This window comes from Colletotrichum phormii (genome assembly GCF_030913505.1).
Source record: "Colletotrichum phormii strain CBS 102054 chromosome Unknown BDP81scaffold_5, whole genome shotgun sequence".
Lineage (NCBI taxonomy): Eukaryota > Fungi > Ascomycota > Sordariomycetes > Glomerellales > Glomerellaceae > Colletotrichum > Colletotrichum phormii.
In genome coordinates this window covers 1,293,225-1,318,256 of record NW_026851447.1, presented here as the reverse complement: position 1 = coordinate 1,318,256, position 25,032 = coordinate 1,293,225, and the positions used below count along the sequence as shown (strand labels likewise).

Here is a 25,032-nt window from a genome sequence, read left to right as displayed (position 1 = left end):
TGTTATGAGTAATGACGACGGTTGTAATACCGATGTGGAGGGAGAATGCATAGAGAGTCAGACGATTTAGCCATCCACTTTGGTGGTCTGGGTTGTTGAAATGATTGAACAAGACTAGTAAGAGGGAAAAAACAGTCGGGGTCTGGAAATTACTAGCAGATACTTTTGGAAACTCCGACGCCAAGCGGGGGACCCACCTCACTCTCACCTTGAACATCGTCGATAAACTCACCACAACTCACCAACAAGCCCTCTCAAACTTCAAACCCCCCAAACCTCGGGTTCCAAAGGCTCAAAACTCGCTGTAATTACCATACCAAAAACGAAACCCATTTACGCAAGACATTGTCCAAATGAGACCACCATTCGGCTACATCCCACGTCTGTACGCGCCTCTCCGACTCTCAACCCGCCAATCATTCAGACCGTCACCCGCGCTGACCGCCGCCGCCGCCACCGCGACGACAACGAGGTTGACGTTCAAAAACAGGATGAGCACATCATCTGGCCCTCAGTCGATGACAATGTGGCCAGCTGCAAGTCAAGGTGAAGGTGAAGAGAAGAACCTGAACGGTGGTGGTACTGGTACTGGTAGCCACCGAGAGCACCACCCCACGGAAAGCACGTCACCGGCCCCTAAAAAAACGACATCAAACGCCCCCGCGGAGGCCAGTCCCAAAACCAGTGGCGCCGATTCTAGCCAGCGCCAGCCTCACTCCCAGGGCGACGATCAGGGCCTCGCTGGTGCTGAGAGGCGGGATGGACCCCTGGCTTTGCCGCCGCTGCCCGAGACCGAGACCTCGTCGTCGTCTGGTGCTACTGGCGGGAACTCCGCGGGAGGAGGAGGAGACAACAAGGGCGTCAGCAGCAGCAGTAGCAGCGGGAGCAACACCATCACTCTCGACATGAGCGGCGGCGACGCCTCAACCAAGCTGGACCACCTCGGCCCCCTGGTAGTCAACCAGGACGGCACCATGTCGCGAATCAGCAACTGGGGCGAGATGACGGAGATTGAGAGGCGCAACACGGTGAGGATCTTGGGTAAGAGGAACCAGCTTCGTCTTGCTTCGCTCAGGGGGGAGAAGGAGAAGAATGGGGCCGAGGCTGGAAAGTGAAGATGTGGAAAGTAAATTTACTTGGACACCTAGAGACACTCCCCCCTTTTTTCCCCGTCTCTCCATTCACATCTGTAACGAAGTACCACTCGGTGAGACTTATTCATTCGGAGAGACTCGTGAGAAGAGCCTGGAAAGAGTTTGTCAAAGATATTGTAGGATTAAGTGGATGTACTATAGTAGTTCCCAATAGCAAGGGGGACCCCCATCACCCCCATCCCTCCCATCCCTCCCCCCCTTGACTCTTTTGGAGTATCGACGAGGGTTTAGGTGGTAAGGCCGAGTAGTTGCGTAAAACTACTGCACGAGAAGTCAAGAACCGAGCACCCGAGAAATGAATCGTCTCCATTTCAACCAAAAGTCTCGCATCCCGTCTTGTCCTACCGTCCTCCTAGACTCCTCCAACCTGGTCCTGAGCCCGCCGCGCCGCGCCCGCCCGCCCCTTGGCCTAGACAGACAGTATTTTCCGTTTCGCCATCGTCGGCTCTCGTCCCGTCCTATCCCACGCCGTATAATGCGTATTACTTTCTCACCCAACCTACCACATTCCGCGTAGAGCATGTCGTTATGGATTAGCGGATTCTGAATTTTCATCGTTCTCTGGGAGTCTGAAGTCTGGAGTTCGATGGACTGATGGAGTACCCGTACCCGTAACGAACCAAGCCGTTCGGATCCCCGTTGGCAGTAGAGTCGGATATCCAACCCTACCCTGACCAGCCCGGCCATGGGCGAGACACGGCGCTACGTACCTCCCCGACCGACTGACTCTACACTAGGCCCTGAGACCCTCGAGTCTGTGGCGGCTTGGCCATCAGTTCCTGCCCGTTTTCTGCCTCAATGGGAGGCATGTCGGTGCGGTGGAGAAGAGCGCGGGGATCACCGGTAAACACGAACATTACAGCCGAACAGCGGTTCTTTCTCCCCCGATCCGTCATGGGCACAAGAGCAGGTGAGGCCAGGGGATGCCTGCGCAGGCTTGGGGTGGTTGAACTCTACCTGATGGGGACCGCGGGAGCACGCCTTCGAGTTGCGGGATGTTGAGACCTTCTAACCCGAGTCTAACCTGAGCACACACGCTGGGAGGAACAAGAGCTTGGAAAGGGTTGGTAAACCTGAATAGTTTAGAGTTGACTAAGTCAATAGCCTTGGGGTCGATTAACCCATCCGTGTAATTCATTGCTGTGATATACTCTATCACGCCCCAGATCATGAGTTCGTGCAGGTATAGATACATGTAAAAATCTCATCACATGTTGCCAATCGTTAAAAACAAGCCGCTCAATAGTACCGCCCGTTCATCTCCCCTCTAGCCTCCTATCACGACTCCCATCCCACAGCATGTCTCCTCGTCCCTCCACGGTATCAAACTCCATTTGGTGCCAGAATAAAACCCAATGTCTTGAACATGAAACGCATTGCATACAGGCGTCAGTCGGAGAGAATATAGTGCCTCCTCCGAGTGTTGACCAAGTTTCCCATTTCTACTTTGCCTCCCCAGACTTGAGAGAGTCCGAAGATGTCGCGGTCGCCTTGGTTTGCTTGTTCTGGAATTCCTTGAGCATAGAAGCAATGTCCTCGCTGCCCTCGTTCTTCTCCATGACGAGGTTCTTGAGCCAGCGGTTCTCGGTTTCGAGAAGGTTGATGCGCGATTCCAAAGCTGAGACCTTGTCCGACATCTCCTTGGCGCTCTTCTCGAGGGCCTGCTCACGCTGCTTCTTCTTGATGCGGAACCTGGCGCTGGCGGCGGTGTTTCTCCTGCGCTTGTCCTCCTCTGCGGCAACACGAGACTGCTCCTCAAAGTTGTGGCCGGGCCTGCTGACTCCGTTCAAAGACTCAGGAGTTCTGGTATCGGCGGCTGAAGGCGTGGGTGCGGCATAGTGGTGGTTGTGCTGCTGAGATCCAGGAGGCGCCGCGTAGGTGGGTTGCGGGTTAGGCTGGAGAGGTTGAAGGTTACCCAGGCCTTCGGCGAAGGGCGGGACGCCCGAGGCAGGGTAGGGGTTGGTGAAATCGTGAAAGTTGAATTCGCCTGTCATTGTTCATGGTCAGATGGATGATTCAAGGCAGGAGTTATCAGTTCCTGGCATCGTGGCGTCGTTGAGACGGCGGAATGAGGGGAAAGACGGGGCGGATAGCGCTTGATCGAAAGAACAACCGCATCGACGAGTCTAAATGTTGGAGATACAAGACCATCAACCATAGCACTTGCTTAATCGGTGTCGGATGGCGGCTGCCCAGATGGTCGAAACATCCCTGCTAGGATGGATGACGAAAAGTCACGGGATATTGCACCATCCCCCGGCAATTTGTAAGCTCCAATCTGGAGTCGCAGCTCTCCCTCAATACCGCACGCCGGCAACCTGCATAAGAGCAGACAGCTTCTCCCAATCAAGATATCCGAATGAAACATGGACTGCGCATGAACAGGGTGGGGTAAGAAAAGACAGGTTCGAAATGCTGGTGGTGATAAGGCGGTCGCATGCACTTGGCTGCGACCCTGAGTGAAAGTTGAGCTGATCGCTGATTAGGGCTTGAGGTTAAAGTTCAGAGAAGCCACTTGACTCGTGTCTGAACGGTGAATCGTCATCTGTTTCCCATTCGCCCGATACTGAAGTGATTGTGCCCATAGCTGTCTGTAACGTGGCAGATGGTTGAAGGGAAAGTTATGGTGTGAGTGATGAACATAGTAATGAGGAGTGAGGATGACGATGATGTGACTGAGCTGGGACTTTTGGTGCACAAGCAAAATCCCATTCAGAATCCCAAACAGGTCCAAATACCTCAACGTGAACGAAAAGGAGACCATACACCAATTCCAAGTAAACATGAAGAAAGCATCGTCTCACCTGGCAGAGAAAAGTCGACGTTGCCAAAGTCGCCAATGGGAGAGGTCAGTTCTTCGGTGACGGCGCTGGATGGAGCCTGGGGCTCAGCGGCGGTAGCGGTCTCGGCCTTCTTGGGCGGTGCCTGGTAGTCGGTGTGCTGGCCAGTCTCGAAGTCGAAAAATTGAGTGTTGGTGAACATGGCGAGATCATCCTCAAACGTGAAGTTCTCCTCGGCGGAACCGGGCTCCTTGACGGTGTTCAGGTCACGCAGGTAGCGAGACACATTGGGCGCGCGCCCACCTCCAGTGCTTGTGTAAGGCGACATGTCGCTCGGCCGGTGAAGGCTCTCGGTTGCGAAGCCGGCGGTGTTGGAACCAAAGAATAGAGAGGCAGAAGAGCAAAAGGGCTCCTTCAAATCGACTCGAGGACGAGGGTGTCGATTTGTTTTGTGGTTGTAAAAGACTGGGTCCCAGAGGTCGAGTCGAGAACGGCGGCGATGGCGTTAAGTGGGTTGGTGTTGTGGCCGCGTTGGTTGTAAACCCCCCAATGTAGTTGAATTAAATGCGTGCGGTTTGAGGACCGGGATCGATTCCAACTTTTGCTCGTGCTCGGCAGTGAAGTCGGCGACGATGGAGGGGCAAATTTGGCGTCGAATCGGGTAGATGTAAGACGAGACCTGGCGATGGTCGGTAGAAGTCGAATGTGTCGGTCGGATGTTCTCCTGAACGGGTGTCTGTCTGTCTGGGTTGTCGAGTGCGAGGTTCGTCTCGGTCTCTGGCTGGACTGTTGGGTGGTTCAGGGAGGAGTGGATGGGATGGGGGAAGAGGAGTCAAATTGGGCGAGAATGAAGCCTTTGTTCGGAGAGGCAGGTTGCGGACACAGGCCGAGTGGATAGTATTAGTCAACTTCTTTACCCGACAGCGCGACTTTCAGTGCCCGGAGGGGAGGGGCCCCCCCCCAATGCCCCAAGGGTGCTCCGCGCTGCTGGTTGGCTCCGACCATTGGCCGACCCCCTTGTTCATTTCCCTGCAGAGAGGGCACCCCACGCATCTGCGTACCGCTGCAGGCTGCACAAGTCTCGCCTGGGAGATACTTCCATTGAGACTTGAGAGTGGTGGCCAGGCATATGCTAGCCATCCAGGCCTGGAACCTCCACCCACACACGACGCTTACGCCCACGTCCTCTCCCACCACTTCCACTGATTCTCGCACGCAAGAGGTAAACATCACACCGGAATTATTAGCACCTCGCCCTTTCGGATGTTGAGAGTACCGCTAGCGCTGCGCTATTTTTGCGCTGATCTGAAGGTCCCTGGTACCACAGGGGCGATGTGAGCCCCCCACCGGCCGATGAACGGGGCCGTGCTCCATCTGAAGTCACATCCAATCACCTGCGAGAACCCCAGTCGATATGTGCTAAGCTTCTACATTTGCCGGGAATGACATTATAGCCAAGTCACAGCGATAGGACATTCCGAACAGCAGTACTCTCATAACCTGCCTTCTTTCCGAGCGCACCCTTTCCAACTCCCGGAACCATGACCGGTAAGCATGAGCACTCGATCTTGGAGCCCCTCTCCACACTGCTGTGGACGCAGTGCCTATGTACACATCCACCCGTCATCACTCACCCAAGGCTGGTGAACGATCTGAAAGCCCCGCGGCAATTGCGCATCTCTGGCCTGACAGTGTTCCGACACCCCTCGTTTTCGGGCTGTTGGCAATTGACGTCTTCAAGTCGCATTTTTGGTTGATCGACATTTGTCTCGGGGGCTTCACCTTCCACTCGATCTCCCATGTCTCCGTATTTATGTAAATCTTTGGGTGTGAGAAAATTCAGACGTTGCCAGCCAGTGTGGCCTCTCTTGGATTGAGCTCCAGAAACATTCCACTGACGAAACGTTATTACACAGATTCTAAGTTTTGTGCGCACACATGAGTCCACTTACGCTGTGGCTTGCATCGCTCGTGGAAGATTATTAATGCTTCGGTACTAAATACCGGCGGTAAGTGCAATACCCGCGCTACGGTCACAAAACAATCAGCAGCAATCCCAAGTCCCAACCACGTTGTTCGTTGCTGGCGATGAAAACCCGGGTCCATCATGACTCGGCTGGTCTGTTTTGGGCATGGTCGCGGGTTTCTGGTGTCAACCTTGCCGTGTTTCCTCTGGCGTGTCTGGGCACGGCATCGTCTCACGGTCCTACTTGTGAAAGGGCCCTTAAATCTGAATTTCTAAGCAACCCCTCCGACCCTCGGAAGCGCCACCGGCCATGTTCGGTAAGTAGGCCCGACCGTGCCTCCCAGCCGCTGCATCCTGCACCTAGGTATTCGTACTGCGCAGTATTCTTCTTCAGGCTTCAGGGACTTTACCGCGCAAGACCAGGACCGCCGCCTGCCAGGCCCCAGCCCTTACCAGGCTGCCAGGGCATTATTATTGAACTTGATGGATGGCCAGGGAGGAACAACAGCCCCGCTAGCTGGTAATCTGCCCGTTCAACCATGTCTTGTTCACTGCCCACGCCCTGGTCTTGCACGTTTGATGCCAACCAACTTGGGAAAAGCACATGTCGGTCCCAGAACATCGTGAACCCCGCTGTCGCCGTCAACATCCCCTGCGCCCTCCACTGTCAGCAACTTGCTCCCGTCGTTTGCGGGCTCCGGGCTGGGTGCCACGGGTGCCTTGGCCGCCGGCCTCTCCTCTAGGACCCGCCTGCGCGGTTGGTCGGATCGGGCACCCATAATTCGTCTGTCAGCGTCCCTGGCTGCCTTCCCTCCCTAGTTCAACCTCAACGTCTGCCGCCCACAGAGCCACTGCTCCGTGCCCCTCCGTTGTGGCCCGTCTCCCCCCTGTTTGCGGCAAGCCCCTCCGACCCCGTATGCAACATGTGCCCCGTGCACCACAACTCACAACTGCATGTGAGCTTTTGAGGTACGGATACGCGACGCGTCTTTGCTTTACAACGATTCCACGACCAACAATACCTGTGTAAAGCCCATCTCCGCTTAAGATACTTCAGCCTCAATTACCGGGGTGATTGACGACAACCTCGAGGCTTTAGTATCGCTTCATTGTTTTTACCCACCCGCGACGTTACCGTTGGGACAGTGCACTCGGGATACATCAAAAGCGCTGCCTTGTTTTCCTCGAGCACCATGTTTTGACGGCCATGGCACGCTTCTCAATCCCGACTGCAGGACGCTTATCGTCGACCGTTCGACTGCCGCCCAACAACTCTTCCGTTCTAAAAGCTCTAGGTCGCTTATCACGATCCTCTCTGCTGTCTCTGGTCCTCGAATGGCTCAGTGACGAGAATGTACCATTATGCGCGCCTATACTAAACGAAGAGGAGGAAGATGGTGACGGTCTCTACCCTCCGGCATCTTCTCTGGAAGGCCTACGAACCATCTATGCGGATCTACAGTTTAGGAAAGGGTCCAAACGAGAGGTCATTGATCGCATCACCGACGGCGACTGGAATCATGGTCTGACCCTATACCAAATGGCGCTGGCAGATGCCCAATACCTTGAAGATCACCCCACATCGCAGAAATGGAATGCTTACCGCATTATGCCTCTCAAAGAGGCTTCATACGTCGATGATGAAGAGCAGCCCCCAGAAGTCGATACTGCGTCTCTGACTCTTCCTCGATTTCACCCATCCACGTTCATCCAAAACCTTCAATCTCATGTTTTGCCCGACGTCAAAGCTCATTTTCATTTCCATCGACCTCAGGGGCTTACACTATCCGTCTTGCGTATCTTCATCGTCGAGTCTCCCTACAGCACGAGTATGGCACAACTCGGAAATGGTTCTGCGCAGTCAGACGCCGATTTCGACAGCTCACGGACACTATACATCGCCTTTCCAGATGCCTCGCCATTCGTCTACTTGTCCAAAACGCAGACAGTCGGGTCTTTGGGATCGAGCGAAGCCAAGAGCTTTCGCAACCTGGTCGTCGAGGGGATACCGAAGGCGCTCTCTCGACCCCAAGAACGGTATACACTCAAACCCACAAACATTACGACCAAGAACCTCGATGCGCTGTTGCAATCCAGAGGCGTTGGCCGAACCAACGCCGCAGGCGGCGGTTGGGACATTTATGCCGACAAGAAGAAGAACGAGTCACCGCTTGACACCATCTTACCGACGCCGCCTTTGTCAGAAGACTCAGCAGACGACACCTCGGCTTCGACGGCAAAGAGAGATGTCAAACGAAAAGCCGGCGCCGTTGATGCAGATGAAAAGTTTTACAAGAGAGCTCGTCTATGTGCCCAGGCCAGATTCGGCGAGACCGGCAAGACTGACGATGGGTTGGGCATCGAACGAGTGGACATTGTCATGGAAGACCCTTTTCCTAGCAACAGCCTTCGAGCCGAATCAGATGCGGAACAGCGGGCCCCATCAAAGTCATCAACTTGGACTCCCAATGTTAAACTGACATTGCACGGGTCACATGTATTCGCGGGCATACGGCAGCTTGTGGAGAACGGGATCATAGACGGAGAGCGGGTACCGGGCTGGATGACTGGCGAAGAGGGAGTCACAGTAGGGGCCGTCCGGCATGGCAGGATCAGGGGCCATAAGGGCTCTGGCATATGAACTCCCCTCCGACAGGAGAGCGTTGTAGGTCGCAGTCGTTGCGTTTCGCGTGTACCTTCAATGAACTTGATACCCCTAATTGATTTCTTCGAAAATCTTGTCTATTATTCTACGTCGTGTTCTACGCCTCATTCTACGCCGAAAACCTTGACAGTATTCTTCCAGGCGGCCTCGCAAACGTCTTCAACTTCCACTCCCTTGATACCCGCAACGGCTTTTGCTACGCGCTCAATCATGCATGGCTCGTTCCGGCCCTTGATCATGGCACCTTCCTCCCACTTCTCCTTCTTGACGACCTTGAAGCGCTCTGGCACTTCGGGCTCCTTCTTTTGATTCTTCTTCTTGGGCTGGGGCTTCTGAGCTGCGTCCGGGGTTGCAGTGCCGTTAGCAGCGCCATTAGCAGTGCCGTTGACCACCGGCTTCTTCTCAATGAGATACTTGTAGCCGAAATGACTCGGTCTGATCTCGCACCAAGGGCCATCAGTCTCAATCATCATCCTGTCCAGGCCAATCTGCTTGACGACCTCACAGTTCTCCTCGGTTTTGAAACTACAGCCATTGATACCAATGTACAAGCCGAGATCCATCAACTCCCTGGCTTCCTCCATGGAACCAGTGAAGCTATGAACAACACCACCCTTCTCCAGCTTCTCGAGCTTGTCCCCAAACTTCTCCTTGAGTAACCGGACGAAATCCGCATGGGCAGCTCTGGAGTGTAGAAAAAGGGGCAGCTGAGGCTTCGTTTCGAGGACGAGATCAAGCTGCGCCGCGAAAGCGTGGATCTGGACCTTCTTTGAGCAGTAGTGCAAGCGGTCGTAGTCGAGCCCGAACTCTCCAAAGGCGACGACGCCGGAATGGGAGGTGGTCGACTCGTTGATGAGGCCACGGAGCTCGGCTATGATGGCCTCCGTCTTCTTCGGATCCGGCTTGTGGTGCTCGGGGATAGGCTTTTCGGGGTCCGGGTCCGTGTTGATGCCTTCTGCGGCCTCATCCGAGCTGCTGAAAATTGCGCTGCTGCAGGGGTGGATTCCGATCGTCGTGTACACGACGCCAGCTGCAAACGCAACGTCAACAAACAGGCTTGACGTAGATGGCACGTCTTTCTTGACTCACGGTAGTCTTTGGCAATATCCAAGGCATCTCTGGAGCTTGTGAAGTCGGACCCCGTGACTATGAGCTTGGTGCATCCAACTTTCTTTGCTCTTGAGATGACCCCGGCGAGGTCGTTGGGATGCCGTTGCTTGCCATGGTGCAGACCTCTGAAGATAGGATCGGCCAGGTTGATGCCGATCTACCAGGGAAAAAGGGTTATTAAGCTGACTTATGGGCAAGTGGACGGTTATGATTAACACACATCAATGTACCGGGGTTGGTATGCCGGCTTAGACGGCTCTGTGGGAGCGGCCATTGTGACTATGGTGGATGGCGATGACAGAAAGCTTCTATGCAAAGGTTGGATCAATTTTTGTGGCCGTGCTCTGGTGAGAAGCAAAGGGGAGAATCCTCTCATGGATGATGGACAATGATGTCTTCAAGCTTCAAAATGTTCTGTTTTGGAGGCAGGAAAATGCCAATTGATATAGTCGTGACGTCGTTTGGCCTCAATCTCACTGAGGATGTTTAATTGATTTTGGCCTCTCTCACGTGACATCGTGATGAAGTGGAACCCCCACCATGAAGCGACGTGCAACGCACGCGTAAAGTGCCTACAGAAAATCCATTAAAGTGCACCGCATCACTGCGCTGAAACGGTGGGGAGGGGTCAACGCGTGCACCCGGCAAAGTAGTGAGACGCGATTGAAATCAATTAAAGTCTGTCTGAGTGCATTCCAAGCAAGACCAGTCCCCCGGGCCAAGTGTGAAGTCATTTCTCGTTGCAAACGGCAACCCGCGTCAGACGAGAGAGAGAGAAGAATGAGAAGAGACAGAACAACATCCACAGTGGAGTTTGTTGTCAGACTTGATTTCCAAGCCTGCCGTAGCATTAGTCAAGTGGTAGCCAGCTGTGAGACTGAGATTGTCCGTCTTTTTACAGTGCAAAAGCCCGTCGTCCATTGTGTTCCAGGCAAGTGTTGGCTCGGGGATGCGAACGTGAACCGAGGGGCGCGGGCGGAGATGCCTAGCTTACCAGGCCGGAAAACCACTTTTGCCAGCCAATTTATTGTTGATGCCTTGACGTGGCCCCCCTGCCCCCCTACCTCGTCGCGCTAAAGTCCACTTTGGCGTTGAGACCCGTGGACGCGTTTCTACGCGAATTGGCAGTGCCATAAGTATCTGCAGCACCTCCTGGCATCTTTCTATTCTTTTCTCAACCTCCCACAACCCAAACACTCTTGACGCAACGTCTATTTGCACCAGTACAATTCTAATTCTTGGTGCTCTTGATACCCCCTCTCTTCTTCAGCATTCAACTTCATCTTCTTGCTCTCGAGTGTCCTACGTCTCCCACGAGGCGACCCAACAACCCCCGTCTCCCACAACCTCACAGCCATACTCCGGCAAGATGTTCGTGAGAAAGCGCGGTACGTTTTGCTCAGACGCGTTAAGTGATCACGCACGATACTAATTGAGTGCAGACGGGCGCCAGGAGCGCGTCCAGTTCGACAAGATCACTGCCAGAGTGTCCAGGCTATGCTATGGCCTCGACATGGACCACGTTGACCCGGTTGCCATCACCCAAAAGGTCATCTCCGGTGTCTACGGCGGTGTCACCACCGTCCAACTTGATGACTTGGTAAGCACTGCTCTTCCGCCTCTTGCCCCGAGTATCGGATGCTAACAATCTCGTGAACAGGCCGCTGAGACTGCCGCCTACATGACCGTTACTCACCCCGACTACGCCATCCTCGCTGCCCGGATAGCGGTCTCCAACCTCCACAAGCAGACCAAGAAGCAATGGTCTGCGGTCATCAGCGACCTTTACCATTATGTCAACCCCAGAAACAACCGCGCCTCCCCCATGATTGCCAAGGAGACATACGACGCCGTTATGAGACACAAGGAGGAGCTCGACTCTGCCATTGTCTACGACCGCGACTTCAACTACCAATACTTCGGCTTCAAGACCCTGGAGAGATCATACCTGCTCAAGCTCGACGGCAAGATTGCCGAGAGACCGCAGCACATGATCATGCGTGTCGCAGTCGGCATCTGGGGTGACGATGTTGAGCGCGTCATTGAGACCTACAACCTCATGTCCAGCAAGTTCTTCACCCACGCCTCCCCCACACTCTTCAACGCCGGTACCCCTCAGTGCCAACTGTCTTCGTGCTTCCTCGTCGACATGAAGGAAGACTCCATTGAGGGCATCTACGACACCCTCAAGACCTGCGCCATGATCTCCAAGATGGCTGGTGGCATTGGTCTCAACGCTCACCGTATCCGTGCCACTGGCTCCTATATTGCCGGCACCAACGGCACCTCCAACGGTGTCATTCCCATGCTTCGTGTCTTCAACAACACTGCTCGCTACGTCGACCAGGGTGGCAACAAGCGTCCTGGTGCCTTCGCCATCTACCTTGAGCCTTGGCACGCCGATGTCTTCGAGTTCATGGACTTGCGCAAGAACCACGGCAAGGAGGAGGTCCGTGCTCGTGACCTTTTCCTCGCCCTCTGGATCCCCGATCTGTTCATGAAGAGAGTCGAGAAGAACGCCGAATGGACCCTCATGTGCCCCAACGAGTGCCCCGGCCTGGCTGACTGCTACGGCGAGGAGTTCGAGGCCTTGTACGAGAAGTACGAGCGCGAGGGCAAGGGTCGCAAGACCATCAAGGCCCAGAAGCTTTGGTACGCCATCCTCGAGGCTCAGACTGAGACCGGCAACCCCTTCATGCTTTACAAGGATGCCGCGAACCGCAAGAGCAACCAGAAGAACCTCGGAACCATCCGCAGCTCCAACCTCTGCACTGAGATCATTGAGTACTGCGCCCCTGATGAGGTCGCTGTCTGCAACTTGGCCTCTCTTGCCCTGCCTACCTTCGTTGACTACAACGAGGGTGTCTACGATTTCCAGAAGCTTCACGAGGTCACTCAGGTCGTTGTCCGCAACCTGAACAAGATCATTGATGTCAACCACTACCCTGTTCCTGAGGCTCGCAACAGCAACATGCGTCACCGCCCCATCGGTCTTGGTGTCCAGGGTCTTGCTGATGCCTTCCTCGCCCTCCGCATGCCTTTCGAGTCTCCTGAGGCTCGCGATCTCAACAAGAAGATTTTCGAGACCATCTACCACGCTGCTCTGACCATGTCCGTTCAACTCGCCAGGGAGGAGGGTACCTACTCCACGTACGAGGGCTCCCCTATCTCCCAGGGTATCCTTCAGTACGACATGTGGAACGTCAAGCCCTCTGACCTCTGGGACTGGGACTCTCTGAAGGAGCAGATCAAGGAGCACGGTGTTCGCAACAGTCTGCTTGTTGCTCCCATGCCTACTGCCTCCACTTCCCAGATCTTGGGCAACAACGAGTGCTTCGAGCCCTACACTTCCAACATTTACCAGCGCCGTGTTCTTGCCGGCGAGTTCCAGGTTGTCAACCCCTGGCTGCTGAAGGATCTTGTCGACATGGGCTTGTGGTCCGATGCCATGAAGAACCGTATCATCGCCGAGAACGGTTCCGTTCAGAACATCCCCAACATTCCCGCCGAGGTCAAGGCTCTGTACAAGACCGTCTGGGAAATCTCCCAGCGCACCATTGTCCAGATGGCTGCCGATCGTGGTGCCTTCATCGACCAGTCCCAGTCCCTCAACATCCACATGAAGGACCCGACAATGGGCAAAATCACCAGCATGCACTTCGCTGGCTGGAAGCTTGGCCTCAAGACGGGCATGTACTACCTGCGTACGCAGGCAGCTTCTGCTCCTATTCAGTTCACCGTCGACCAAGAAGCGCTCAAGGTCGCTGACGCCGCCGTCGGCAAGGCTCTCAAGAAGCGTGCGCCTCCCCCTGGCCACGTCGCCTCCCCCGTCGTGAACATCCCCAGGCCCATGTACGCAAAGAAGGACTCTTCTGCTCAGGACAACGGCATCCCCACTCCCAGCGTCACCCCTCCTCCTCCCAGAACTGCCCCGGCCCAGAAGCCTGACAACTTCACCGCCGATGTTGCCGAGGGTGACAGCCCCCGCGCCCTTCCCACTGAGCCCGCTGAGACTCTCAAGATCGAGGAGCTGCCCGTCTCTGGCAGCAAGACCCCTGATGCTGAGGACAAGACCGAGGAGAGCAAGGAGAGAGAGTTGGATATCTACTCCGAGGCTGTGCTTGCCTGTAAGTTACTCCACATTGAACCGTTTCCAATAACACCCACTAATCCCCCATTAGGCAGCATCGAAAACCCCGAGTCCTGCATCATGTGCAGTGGCTGAAGAACGCAGGAGGTGAAGTTGTGATGGATTTTGACGGCTGATGACACGTTGATGGCATATTATGGGGTTCGGGGCATTTGAGTATGGGATCACGTTGGTAATAGTTTTATGATTCGGGCTCATGGGTGGCATTGGTCATTGACACCCTATTTGTATTTGTTTTGACGTACAACGCTCTGGGCAAGGCTGCCCTCTCTGCTTTCTCGCATGGGCTGTTCACGAGAGGTTCTTGTCTTTAGACGCTCTTCCGCGGCCCAGAGGGCTCGACGGTTTCGATGCTAGGATTTTGACTGTTGCACACACAGATCACGGCGTTGGGAAGAAAACTTGGTTTGGTCACAAGTCCTTTAGCAGTAGTATAATTGTTACTCGTCTCATCAAACACGCGACTCGCAATCTCGTGAATTTGCTCAACATTATTTTAAATGTAATCCCCAAGCTTGGCCATTTTTCGATTCGTAAAAGGCATCTCATCCCGCGATGTGTAATTAGACAGACGACACATGAGCTGACGTTGGGCGGGCTAGAACTCTCCCTAGCAAATGACATGTTACGTCTGGTGCGTCGGGTTCCTGTACGTTGTGCGACCTGAGGCCTAGACAAACGCATGCGCGGGGAAACATGCCGGGGCCGATCATGACAACATCAGCCGTGTGTGTGGCCTCAGCTGTGTAAGGCTGCCACACACACACTTACACATGTACGCATGCGTACGTGTATACGTTGGGCCCTAGGCAAGGCAGTGATGTAGGATAGCTATTGGAAGTTCGAAGAGATGAGGTCGACCATCGTGGCTGCGGCGACGTGCCTTGGTGGCAATAGAGGCCTCGGGGACAGGTCGCATGTGGCGGATCGTGTATGCATCAATCGGAACGAACAAACGGATTTGCTTATGGTAAAAGTGATGATACTGTAATGACGGTCAAATTGCTATTGTGCTTCACTTGAATCGGTTATTCACACACACACACAAACACCACACGCGGCCCGAAGGAATGAGTCGAAGACAGATGGGCGGCCACTGATTCGTTCGTGGAGTCGCGGTTTGTCTTTCTTTCTCGGTTCTGAGACCATTCACGTCGTCGATCCTTTTGCCATGTGTAATTTATTGGAGGTATTGGTGAAGGCAGAGTGACGCGAAGATGCGGGAAATGGATCTTTGCTGTTTCCCGTTGTAATGCCCTTTAGTTTGTGGATACACCAGAGGGCAAAAGCCTTCGACACTTGCCAAGTGTCGATAGGAAGTGTTGAACAATGTCGACTGCTCTTGCAAGCAGTCTAGCAGACCAGACAGGTCGACCTCTCCTCTGAATTGCCTCCACGGCAGATGTGTCTGTGTGCTAGAGCCTAGAGGGTAATGGGGAATTCTGACGGCCATCGGCCAACGATTACCGACCCCCATCTTGCCGCAACTCTGCAACTCTCGCGATATCTGCCTTCACGGCATCGTAGTGTCTGCTTTTGGCGCCGTCGCAGTTCTGGTATTTCTTGTTTGTTTCATACTATTCTCGGCTACCCGCGTCATGCCACTCGACGGACAACACAACGGTCACACCCTCTTACATGACACGAGAAAAGGGGCGGGGGCGGCTGTCTGCCTATGTAGATGACCTGGCGATGGAAGACCTATATATTCGAGGAGGTGTTTGGATGGAAGGGCAAGGATGGTACGCGTTTCGCGAGGCAGGCATTTGAGGGGGAACGCACCGATCACCACATGAATTACCAGTGGTTCACGAGTCGGCAGGGATGTCACGTTCTCTCGCCCCGCGTCGCACATTCGCTTCCAACAGAGCAGAAGTCCGGATGACAGGGGCTTTGATGGAATTCAGTCGCGACTTTCAGTACGGACTGTCAGGACCTGCAAGAGGCACAACTTTTCTGATAGATCGGGAAGGGCCCGGACGAGGCCGTGACGCCTCGTTGGGAGTCCGTCAAGTGGGTGGCTGGTGTAGTTCGACTGTTCGGGCCGTCGTCAGGTGAGTCGCGGCGATAAGGTATTTTGTGGATCGGCCATCGAAGGGCAATACGTCAGAAGCTTTCCTCATCGTGGCTCCAGAAATCGGCCGGCCCAGCAATAGCGCGACGAAGACGTGTTCAACCTTGAGGGCCAATTTTCCGGCCTCGTTGACCGATCTCAAGCTCTCAGCCCATCGTTGGTCGAGCTAATCTGATTGCGATGCGCGCAGACCACGGTGAATTTGGGTGCTTCATCTCTAATGTCTCGGAGCGTCTAGCACGAGATTGCTACCCTCGTCCTGTCTGTCTCTCGACGCGACCTCCCCGCAGCGGTTGGCTAGAAGCAGAGATTTGCTTGTTTCTCTTCTCGAGGTCAACCGCTGTGGGTGACCTAGCGTGGAAAGTTGGAAAAAGCTCATCGAGTAAGGGGGGGGGGGGGTGCCTCTGGATGCGGGACTAACCCTTGGCAAGCTGAGGGATGGGTCCAGTCCCGACAAGATTCGACCAAGGGCCTTGGCAACCACCACCAGCCCCTGGGCCCTGGCGTGGGCCAGGGCGGGAGCGCAACGTTGGGGAAGCGAATGGCGGTGTTGGTGGGACGGGGATCTGACGGATGTGCCGACGCTGAAAGGGCGATGCAGAACTAATTTTGAGGCTACTGCGTAGAAGGGTACTGATCTCCAGGTCCCACCACGCCGCCGACGCTCTATTGAGAGGTAGCATGGTGCAGAGCGTGGAAGCTGGCGGTCACCATGACAATTGAGCTCTTGTTGGTCGTCTCCGTTGGAAGCGCCTGCTTTGGGAGATCGTTGTGCGCTCCAACGTTAGACGAACAAATCCATGTCGATGGAAAGCAGCAACATAGTACGGCCCGCAAGAAGTTTTGGCGCAAATGAAGCAGTAGAGTGTCTGATGGCATCCGGCGCAAAAGCATGAATAAATGAATGATGGGAAAGAAAGTGCGGGAGAAGTCGTTGTTGGTTTGTGGGCATTGACTCTGATGCCCCAGGCGTAGCCTGTAGGAAGCCCAACCCCTGTCTCTTTTCCTCCCCCGTCCTTTCCCTTTTTGCCGAACCTGTCCAATTAAACGTCGGAGTACACAGAGTGGAGCGCCATGGCGCCACAACAGAGGACTCCCGGGGTCATTGGCGAATCGGACGCGTCGACGTGCATTTGATTGACCTCATCCCCTCTTGGTACGGTCATAGCCACGCAACCACGTCCGCCCCAGACCTTGCCAGCTAGCACTTTTTTCCTTGTTTCCCGCCGTGACTGACTGCAACTCACCCCTCAGTCACCGACTCACCAATGGGCCATGGCCCGGCGGGATCTGTCTGCCCACGATGATTTTTCTTCTGCCGTCAACCTTTGTCACTAACGGTCAATCTGTAAGCTATCATGCTGCCGACTTCCGGCTGCCTCTTTCTAGCATGACGAGAGGCCAAGCGTCGGGCGGTGTACACCTCCCAAACCAAGGCCATTGTGATGCAAGATGACCGAAGCCAGCTTCACGTGGCAGATACAAACTACGTTGGCTTGCGCGTCGTACGGGTAGATGCGAGCTTTTCCGGCTACCTCCAGCTTACCTACCTCGCCTCTCGAAGCCCCGGAATTTGTTTCGAGCTTTCAATGCTGAGTCCCTGTTTCCTGTCCCTCATTTCTGGCCCCAGAAGCTTGATTGTCGCATCGAGAAACAGACCTTGCCTCCTGCCTCGTTAGTGCTGCAAAAAGCAGGTTGGCATGGGTATCTTGGATGGCAGGGTTCGAACCCAGCAAACTGCCCCCTCCCCGCGACTCGCAGTTCGCTTGAATTGTTGACCCAGGCTTCTGATAAGGAAGGACTTACCGGTAGAGCCTCCTCCCATCGAGGTTCTGGTTGCTGGGCAAGGTTCCAACGGGAAGGAGTTTTTTCTTGACATCGCATCCATTGCCTTAGCCTGCAGGCTCGCACGTCCCCCAGCCTTCTTGCCTTAGTTTGGCAGTGTTTGACAGCGTTGCAGCGGAAGGGATGGAGCCAAAAGTGCGTCAGAGCTCAGGCCGAACGATACCACATGGCACCAAGTTCTTTTCTTTACTTGCTGGAACCTGAGAGCTTGGGACGGGGGTTGAAATGTCCCGACTAAGGTACTCCGTAAACGCTGGCTGGCGGCGACGGGAGGGTTACATCAGGCATATCCTGGTTAACATCGCATATCAACCCCGAAAGTAGGTCGCATCTCTCATCTCGTTGTGAGATCTAGCCCGCGCTGGCCACCAAGATTGGTGTCTTGGGATATTACAATTTACCCGAGGGGCATTTTGCCGGGAGCCAATTTCACCCTTATGGCTGTTTGCGCGCGACTCGCTGTTCACAAAGAGATTTCAGCTTGCCTCGCATGATAAGCACACAAGCGTGGTCGGTCTTAGCTGAGATTCCAGCCACCGGGCCGACAACTCTCGGGTCTCGGTAGCGGGAAGAGGATCAAGATGCAGCTTTGGGTTTGTGGCTTAGGATCCAAGCAGGGTTTTTCTTGTGTTGACTTTTGGTGCTGGAGACTGGAGGAGTTGCCGGTGACGGGCGCAGAGCAACGAGCGAGGTTCGCTTGGGGCCGAGCTTGAGCTGTGAAGACCAACCTGGCGCCACTTTTGCTGCAGCACTAACCTGGAAGATGGATGAATTCCACATCAGATACCCACATCGACTTGACTACATAGTACCTTAGCTCCGGGTGGCTTCTCATTTGCTGGCTAGCGGCATGTCAACGTCAGGACAAGCGTGAGAGGCAAAGCCAACTAAAGTTGGGGCAGCCGAAATGACATGGTTCTCCAAAAATCTGGGTATCAAACAACTCAACGTTGGTCGACGGGAAAGCCCACTTCGCAGTTCACCGCAGATGCTCTGCAGACTGCATCGGTGCATGCTAAGGTCGGAGTCCCGTCGGCCAGGCCAAGTTAAGGTATCTTGTCCAATGGTTTGCAAATTCGAATAGGTGGTGGCTAGGAAATAAGGCCTGCCCATGATCTCAGGTCTACAGGGTAAGGTAGGTAGGTAGCAACGTAGCCAAGTAGGAAGGCACGGCACCGGGTTCGTACGTCGTGCCCAACTGCCATCCCGCACCTTCGTCCCCCAATTGACTTATAAACGGGAAGGCACTCCCTTCTCCTTCCTCGTTCCTTCCTTCCGTCCTTCAATTAAGGTACTCTAATACTCCACGTGACATTCCATTGTTTACCTGCCTTACCTCGATTCGGCACCTATTCTCGAATAATATCTACCCCCCGCCCTATCCACCGAGACACCTCACCTCACTTCACCTCGAGTAACCACCAATTTCTCTCCACCAACAACTCTCCCATCGTCACCTCACACCAACACACACTTTCGCTCCACCACTCTCGCGAGATTCTCTCAAGCACGCTTCCAACAGCCTCGACTGCTCTGACATCAATATCAATCGTAGGTAAGTCGAGATATCTGATATCACGAGCCTCCTTCACTTTTGCGCTGGCTTCATTTTTTCCTTCTCCCCATCGCAAGCTGCTTGCTTCATTCTTCAGCTTCTTGGCCAGGATTTCCAAGCACAAGGAAAACGGAACAGCAGCATATCACTGTCAGTTTGTTTACTTGGTCTTGTGCGACCTTGGACCTGCCTCGTTCTTTCCCCAGTTACACCACACCTTCCCCCAGGCGCAGCTTCCCAAATTTGCGTAACACTCATTTCCTTCACCACCTCCCACTCACCACCTCGTGACCTTCTTTTTCCCCTTCCACCCACCCACAAAGTTGTCTCTCTTCCCACTTCCACTCCACCACCTTTTTCGTTCTTCACCATCGCAAACAATCTTTTACGCTTTCTTTCCAAGCCCACGCACGCTCTTTGTCTCCAGGTAACCTTGTTCATTGACTGCTTTTGCGACCACCTCTCCTCACGCGCATAACTTGTTTCCCATTTTACTTGATTGCGAAAATCCGAGCTTTACTGATCCTCTACCTACAGGTCCTTCATTGTCGACTTTGTTCTCGCAAACGACTCACTCTTCTCCAGTCTTACAAACCCCATCAACAATCATTCACAATGAAGTCTTCCATCATCCTCGGTGCTGGCCTTCTCTCTGGCGCCATGGCTCAGGGCGCCTGTGGCGTAAGCAAAATTCCTCCCTCCGCTGTGAACATGGAAATTCAGTCGCATGGATTTTCATGTTCAGATGTTCCGACTTGGCAACTTTCAAGCATCTGAGATTCTAACTCGATCAATAGACTGGCTGTATCTCCGCCATGCAGGGTCTCGCCTCTGACCTGGGCTGCACTGCCGGCGACAACGCCTGCCTCTGCCGCAACGCCAACTTCGCCTACGGCATCCGCGACTGCTCTTTCCAGAGCTGCACCCAGGCTTCTGATGCTGAGGCCGCTGTCGCCTCTGGCATTGAGCTCTGCCGCCGTAAGTTCTGCTTTCCCAAGCAATCTCTCAAATTTGATTATTAGATCCACTAACACCCAAATCAGAGGCCGGTGTTGTTGTCACCGTGATCCCCGGTGCCACTGTCACTCAGCCCACTGGCACTGCCACCGCCACTGCCACCGCCGCTCCGATCGTTTCCTCGATCTTCTCTGAGATCACCTCTGGTGGCAGCACCCTGACCACTCTCCTTGGTGTCACCACCCTCACTGGTGCTGCCTCTGGTGGCGGCGAGTCTGCGACCCCTAGCCCGGTTTCCACCTCCACCTTCACCACTGTCATTACCAGCGGCGAGTCTACCATCACCTCCACCGGCGAGACCACCCTCTTCGGCATTGGCGGTGTCCCCGGAGCCACCTCTGCTCCCCAGACCGCTGTCACTACCGAGCCCATTGTTAGCACCATCACCTCTGACGGCAGTGTCATCACCTCCACCATTGGCTCGACCACTCTCCTCTCTTCCGTTACTGGAAGCGCGGCCTCCAGCGCTCTCTCCAGCCAGGCTAGTGAGGCTACTGGTGCCACCACCACTGGCGGCTCTGCTTCTGCCTCCGGCTCTGCCTCCGGCTCTGCCACTGGCACCGCTGCCAGCTCCAGCTCCAGCGGTCTTGTAAGTTGCCCAACTACCTATCTACCTTGCTGTACACTCCCATACTAACGTTTCTTCCTAGGCCAAGGCGACTGCTGTCCCCGTTGCTGGCTTCCTGGCTGCCGCTGGTTTTGCCGCCATGTTCATCTAAGCGCCTTTCGCTCAGATGACAATATACTTGCTTTTCTAAGTTGCGGTAAATACCCGCCTGGACCCATAATCTTGGTTTCGACATCCGGATTCATCCTCGCCTTCTACCAATTTCGACTTGACACGACACGGTTGTGACGGGCACATTTTAGTGAAATGGACAGGGAAGATGAGGTGTGGAACATGGACGATTCGGAATCTTTTCTGGAGGGTCAAACAGGCACAACGAGTTTCTGGGCTGTCGATTTTCGGACGGCAATTAACAATGGTTTCACGATACAAATGGCTTTACACAAAGGACGTAATGACTTGACGGACTGATATCCAATGTGGTTTTGGTGGCCATCATAGGCACATCGTAGGCATTTGGCCGTAAAATGGTGGTGGTGAGGTAGTTGGGGGCAACGTCTGTCCAAAAGTAGCAACGAAATTTTCCACCATTCTGATGTACCTGTCCACTTGTGACGCGACGCCCCATGATGTTGATCTTGCCTTGCCATGTGGTGACTTGATGTTTATGAAATGTCCACCTCGCGGCCCACCGCGTCTGAGCACCCGATATCCGAACATACTGATGGCTGTCATGTTTTCTTGGAGCTTTGCATTTGTGCCATGGGAAGAGTAGTAGACGATCACGCAAGTCTTGTTTCTGTGTTGACCGTTATAATGTACAAAGGCTGTATGCAGGGCCTCGAGGGTATCATGATCTTCTATATAAGGTGGTATTGTACAAAGGCCAATCTTATCTCACATCGGTCTATTCTTCAACAATGCCAACTTGGCAGCGAGGCTGGCGCTGACCACTTCGTCGCTTTCCGAATCCGACCCAGAGCTGCTCGTCGTGCCGTCATCGTCTTCCTCACCCAGACTTTGTTCGGCGATGATCTGGTCTACAGCAGCCGCGAACCTATCAACGTCGGCGTCGGCAAGATCACCATCACTGTCGTCCCCGTCACTCGGCAGCTCACCATCCTCCAGGTTCTTGCGAGGTCTCTTGGCCTTGCCGCCTCCGCCGCCTGCCTTCCTGCCGTTGCTCTCGTGTTTCCGTTTAGGGGCGAGGTGCATTGGCTTCGGTTCCGGGAGCAACGTCGCCGGTAGGGCCGCGCCAGCTTCGACGACGTAGAGTGTAGGAAACTCGGGGACCGTGAGGTCGCGCAGGGCTTCGCCGAGGAGCGTCGTCGCCTCTACGGGGTGGACGATCGTCTTGCCTGTTGCTGCCGTCGCCGCCGAGGTCGTGCCCGCGACGTAGAACGTGTACCTGCTCTTCTGCGCCTCTTCCTCCTCCGTTGTGCCCGTGAAGGGTTGGACGCCGGTGTGGGAGATCCAGGTGCCACGCGGAGAGGACTGCATGAAGAACCGGCCGGGGTGCCAGGCGCCCGTCTCCGTGTCTTGGGCTGTGGCGAGGGACTGGCCCGGTTTGTGTTGGGTTTTGCGGCGCTTCTTGTTTCGGCCAGTGCCACCGGTGTGGGTGGTGTTGGCTTCCTGGACCTCGTCGTCGTCGTCTTGTGGCTGCTGGCGTTGCTGTTCCTTCCTGGCCTGCTCGTCGTTGAACGACTTCTGGCCCGCGACGAAGGCCTTGTAGAGTGGCACGTCGTCGAGCGTCTTGGCTAGTATCCTCTTCGTTGCGGTCGTATTGGCATCCCCTTCGCTCTCCTGCTGTTGTGATTGCGGTGTTTTTGTATTGTCCGCGGATGGAACGAGCAGCCACTCCACTTGCCAGTTGATCCTAGCAGAGGCTTTGCTGAAGTTGGTCCCGTTCTCCCTCTGTCTGGCCATGCCCACCGGCGCACGCTTCAGCAGGATTCCAAACGTCGCCAGCCTCTTCTTGAAGGGTATGCTCGAGAGCGCCTCGTACCGCGCGCCCCCCGGGCCGCCGCCGTTGTCTCCCCTCAGGACCTCGGTGACCATGACCCTCTTCTTGCGCCCATCGCGGCCCGTCTTCCACTGCACGCTGCGCACCTCGACCGGCCTCAGGTCCTCGGGCTTCAAGAGGTGCCGCTCTTCGACAATCTCCTTTTCGGAGCGCTGGACGGCGCGCTCGATGCCCGAGAGGAAGTTGAAGTCGTGGTCTACGCCCGCGGCGGTCTTGAGCTTGGAGGGCGGGACGTAGGCCGTCGCGTCGCGGATGCCGCTGCATTGGGACCAGGACTTGTGGCGCTTCGTGCAGGTCAGGGAGCAGGTCTGGAGGGTGCAGCGCGGGCACTTGTATTTGGGAGGCTCGATGTGGCAGATTGCGCAGAGGCTTGTGAGGAGGGGGTCGGCCATGGCCGCTTTCGTGTACGTGGTTGGCTTTTTGGACAACAATAATAGGATACAATGAAATCAGGAAATTGAATTGGTACGGTAGAGAGTATATTTTGAGCCTAATTCCTGGCTGGAATGATTGTTACAGGTTTGCAATGCTGGGGATGGTGATGGGACCTTGAACTGAATTCAGGTACGGATACAGACGACGGGACCTGGGAACTTTTTCTGTTATCGCTACCTTATCGGTGTTGGAGGGTCTGGATCCACCCAAGGTAGACTGGACGTCACATTGCCGGCGAAATACATCTTCCGGCACCGCTGCATTGAACCTCATTGAATCCAAGCCTGGCCAGCCTGCAACGGGCAAAATGAAAGACTGATGATCGTAAGATCCCTATGATATAGATCATTGCATCATTGAAGCTATTCTTTACCATGTTGAAGCCCGCTCCATGAGCAGCGTAATAGTTATACCGGAGGATCGTCCTTGGAGTCGAGCCCACTCTGCGAAGGACTAGCAGAGCAACTTTTAGTACCGAAGTCCGAAGACTCAGCCATAAAGGAAGACATGTATTACCTAGAAAAGGAAATGAATGTGAATTCATGGAGAGGATGAGGGTCATGCCCCCTATAGCGATGAATAATGTTGCCCGTTGCATGAGATTGAAGAAGAAGTAAAAGGAGCCTCTCCGTCTAGTCCAAACATCGTGTGTGCTGTACACGGGAGCAACCTAAGTGAGTAGAAGGTACTCAACGCTTACAGGGGTTATCCTCAAAGTCTTCGGAAACTGAAGAGGACGTCGCTCCGGTTGTGCATGTTTTTTGATATCTTCGGGGCAAGTACATCCGTACTGCCTCAACATCTACGAAGGTAATGTGTGTGACTATGACGTCGAACTAGTCTTATGAGCACTTCAATGTGACATATGAGCCATTCTTTTCAATACCTTCTGTGTTTTCACACCCAACTGGTATAACATGGATGCTCGCAGTACTACCTAGCGTAGCGAAGGCGCTGGATTGAGGCGTGCTAGGTAGACCCTCTAATGATGTGCAAGGGAACGTATATCTTAGAGGTTCACCTATAGACTAGGACTTTGTCACGAAATAGGAATAGCATCAGCACTCTGTAATCAGCTCATCACGTGCGTTATCACGTGATTCTCTGATTTGTTCCTATATAGCACCTTTCCTTGCTCGATTCTATTTGGGTTAATACAAGCCACTTTTACCACACTTCATATGCCCATTGCTGCGTGCCATAACTCGTGACAGACTTGGACTTTAGCATGGTGAGGGGGATAGACACTCTCCTTTGAGACTGCAACAGTATTCGAGTTCAAATACCGCTGTCATGCCCTTCAGCTCAAGGAAATATCTACACTCTGCAACCATGGAATCGAGACTTGATGAATGTTGGCTCCCAGGGCGAGGTGAACCTTTGGGACGATTGATAGTACGGTCACGGCACACACATATTCGTGTTTGAAACGGTAGTTTCCTTCAACTCTCACTGGATTCGGATTGTGGGTACTAGATAAGGAGGGACATGAACTGAACTAAGCAGGAAGCTCCACCCTTGTGAGATACAAATGATATAAAAATCGTGACAACGTCCAATCCGGACACCAGCGAGCCCTGTTCAATTATCCCAGGCAGAAAAAAAAAAAAAGGGGTAAGACATTAATTAGTCTCTTGAAGAAAAACAGAAATAAGAAAATTGCAAACGCCGGACACAACAAGATTTTGTC

General features: G+C 54.2%; 8 protein-coding genes across 8 annotated transcripts; 4 read left to right on the top strand and 4 right to left on the bottom strand.

The window, feature by feature from the left end:
- Positions 1–206: 206 nt before the first annotated feature.
- On the top strand, positions 207–1,462 carry BDP81DRAFT_421549 (uncharacterized protein). Its single transcript, XM_060589924.1, has one exon. The coding sequence runs from the start codon at positions 354–356 to the stop codon at positions 1,113–1,115; it is 762 nt and encodes a 253-aa protein (XP_060448240.1). The 5' UTR covers positions 207–353; the 3' UTR covers positions 1,116–1,462.
- A 732-nt stretch (positions 1,463–2,194) lies between these two features.
- On the bottom strand, positions 2,195–4,759 carry BDP81DRAFT_421546 (basic region leucine zipper). The gene is made up of 2 exons (XM_060589923.1): positions 3,959–4,759; positions 2,195–3,141 (listed from the first exon to the last, which is right to left on the bottom strand). Exons 1-2 carry the CDS (start codon positions 4,260–4,262, stop codon positions 2,597–2,599), a joined length of 849 nt encoding a protein of 282 aa, XP_060448239.1. The 5' UTR covers positions 4,263–4,759; the 3' UTR covers positions 2,195–2,596.
- Positions 4,760–6,810: 2,051 nt separating this feature from the next.
- BDP81DRAFT_421544 (centromere protein Chl4/mis15/CENP-N) lies at positions 6,811–8,636 on the top strand. Its single transcript, XM_060589922.1, has one exon. It carries the CDS (start codon positions 7,108–7,110, stop codon positions 8,539–8,541), a length of 1,434 nt encoding a protein of 477 aa, XP_060448238.1. The 5' UTR covers positions 6,811–7,107; the 3' UTR covers positions 8,542–8,636.
- Positions 8,583–10,141, bottom strand: BDP81DRAFT_421542 (TatD family hydrolase). The gene is made up of 3 exons (XM_060589921.1): positions 9,896–10,141; positions 9,655–9,832; positions 8,583–9,595 (listed from the first exon to the last, which is right to left on the bottom strand). Exons 1-3 carry the CDS (start codon positions 10,049–10,051, stop codon positions 8,670–8,672), a joined length of 1,260 nt encoding a protein of 419 aa, XP_060448237.1. The 5' UTR covers positions 10,052–10,141; the 3' UTR covers positions 8,583–8,669.
- Positions 10,142–10,829: 688 nt separating this feature from the next.
- On the top strand, positions 10,830–14,068 carry BDP81DRAFT_180700 (ribonucleoside-diphosphate reductase large subunit). The gene is made up of 4 exons (XM_060582279.1): positions 10,830–11,063; positions 11,118–11,275; positions 11,336–13,802; positions 13,857–14,068. The coding sequence occupies exons 1-4, from the start codon at positions 11,045–11,047 to the stop codon at positions 13,898–13,900; spliced, it is 2,688 nt and encodes an 895-aa protein (XP_060448236.1). The 5' UTR covers positions 10,830–11,044; the 3' UTR covers positions 13,901–14,068.
- Positions 14,069–19,914: 5,846 nt separating this feature from the next.
- On the top strand, positions 19,915–21,035 carry BDP81DRAFT_391708 (uncharacterized protein; the record flags this gene model as incomplete). Its single annotated transcript, XM_060587579.1, has 4 exons — positions 19,915–19,980; positions 20,097–20,277; positions 20,343–20,905; positions 20,967–21,035. The coding sequence occupies 4 exons, from the start codon at positions 19,915–19,917 to the stop codon at positions 21,033–21,035; spliced, it is 879 nt and encodes a 292-aa protein (XP_060448235.1).
- A 623-nt stretch (positions 21,036–21,658) lies between these two features.
- On the bottom strand, positions 21,659–23,418 carry BDP81DRAFT_180668 (uncharacterized protein). Its single transcript, XM_060582278.1, has one exon. It carries the CDS (start codon positions 23,297–23,299, stop codon positions 21,782–21,784), a length of 1,518 nt encoding a protein of 505 aa, XP_060448234.1. The 5' UTR covers positions 23,300–23,418; the 3' UTR covers positions 21,659–21,781.
- A 138-nt stretch (positions 23,419–23,556) lies between these two features.
- BDP81DRAFT_421535 (uncharacterized protein) lies at positions 23,557–23,976 on the bottom strand. The gene has a single exon (XM_060589920.1). The coding sequence runs from the start codon at positions 23,938–23,940 to the stop codon at positions 23,566–23,568; it is 375 nt and encodes a 124-aa protein (XP_060448233.1). The 5' UTR covers positions 23,941–23,976; the 3' UTR covers positions 23,557–23,565.
- Positions 23,977–25,032: the final 1,056 nt, after the last annotated feature.

Coding starts and splice junctions, on each gene's coding strand:
- BDP81DRAFT_421549 (XM_060589924.1), top strand. CDS start 354: ATGAGACCACCATTCGGCTACATCCCACGTCTGTACGCGCCTCTCCGA.
- BDP81DRAFT_421546 (XM_060589923.1), bottom strand. CDS start 4,262: ATGTCGCCTTACACAAGCACTGGAGGTGGGCGCGCGCCCAATGTGTCT. Junction 3,142..3,958: donor CGTCGACTTTTCTCTGCCAG/GTGAGACGATGC, acceptor GAACAATGACAG/GCGAATTCAACTTTCACGAT.
- BDP81DRAFT_421544 (XM_060589922.1), top strand. CDS start 7,108: ATGGCACGCTTCTCAATCCCGACTGCAGGACGCTTATCGTCGACCGTT.
- BDP81DRAFT_421542 (XM_060589921.1), bottom strand. CDS start 10,051: ATGAGAGGATTCTCCCCTTTGCTTCTCACCAGAGCACGGCCACAAAAA. Junction 9,833..9,895: donor ACCAACCCCGGTACATTGAT/GTGTGTTAATCA, acceptor TTTCCCTGGTAG/ATCGGCATCAACCTGGCCGA. Junction 9,596..9,654: donor GGATATTGCCAAAGACTACC/GTGAGTCAAGAA, acceptor TTGCGTTTGCAG/CTGGCGTCGTGTACACGACG.
- BDP81DRAFT_180700 (XM_060582279.1), top strand. Junction 11,276..11,335: donor CCGTCCAACTTGATGACTTG/GTAAGCACTGCT, acceptor TCTCGTGAACAG/GCCGCTGAGACTGCCGCCTA. Junction 13,803..13,856: donor CTCCGAGGCTGTGCTTGCCT/GTAAGTTACTCC, acceptor ATCCCCCATTAG/GCAGCATCGAAAACCCCGAG.
- BDP81DRAFT_180668 (XM_060582278.1), bottom strand. CDS start 23,299: ATGGCCGACCCCCTCCTCACAAGCCTCTGCGCAATCTGCCACATCGAG.
- BDP81DRAFT_421535 (XM_060589920.1), bottom strand. CDS start 23,940: ATGCAACGGGCAACATTATTCATCGCTATAGGGGGCATGACCCTCATC.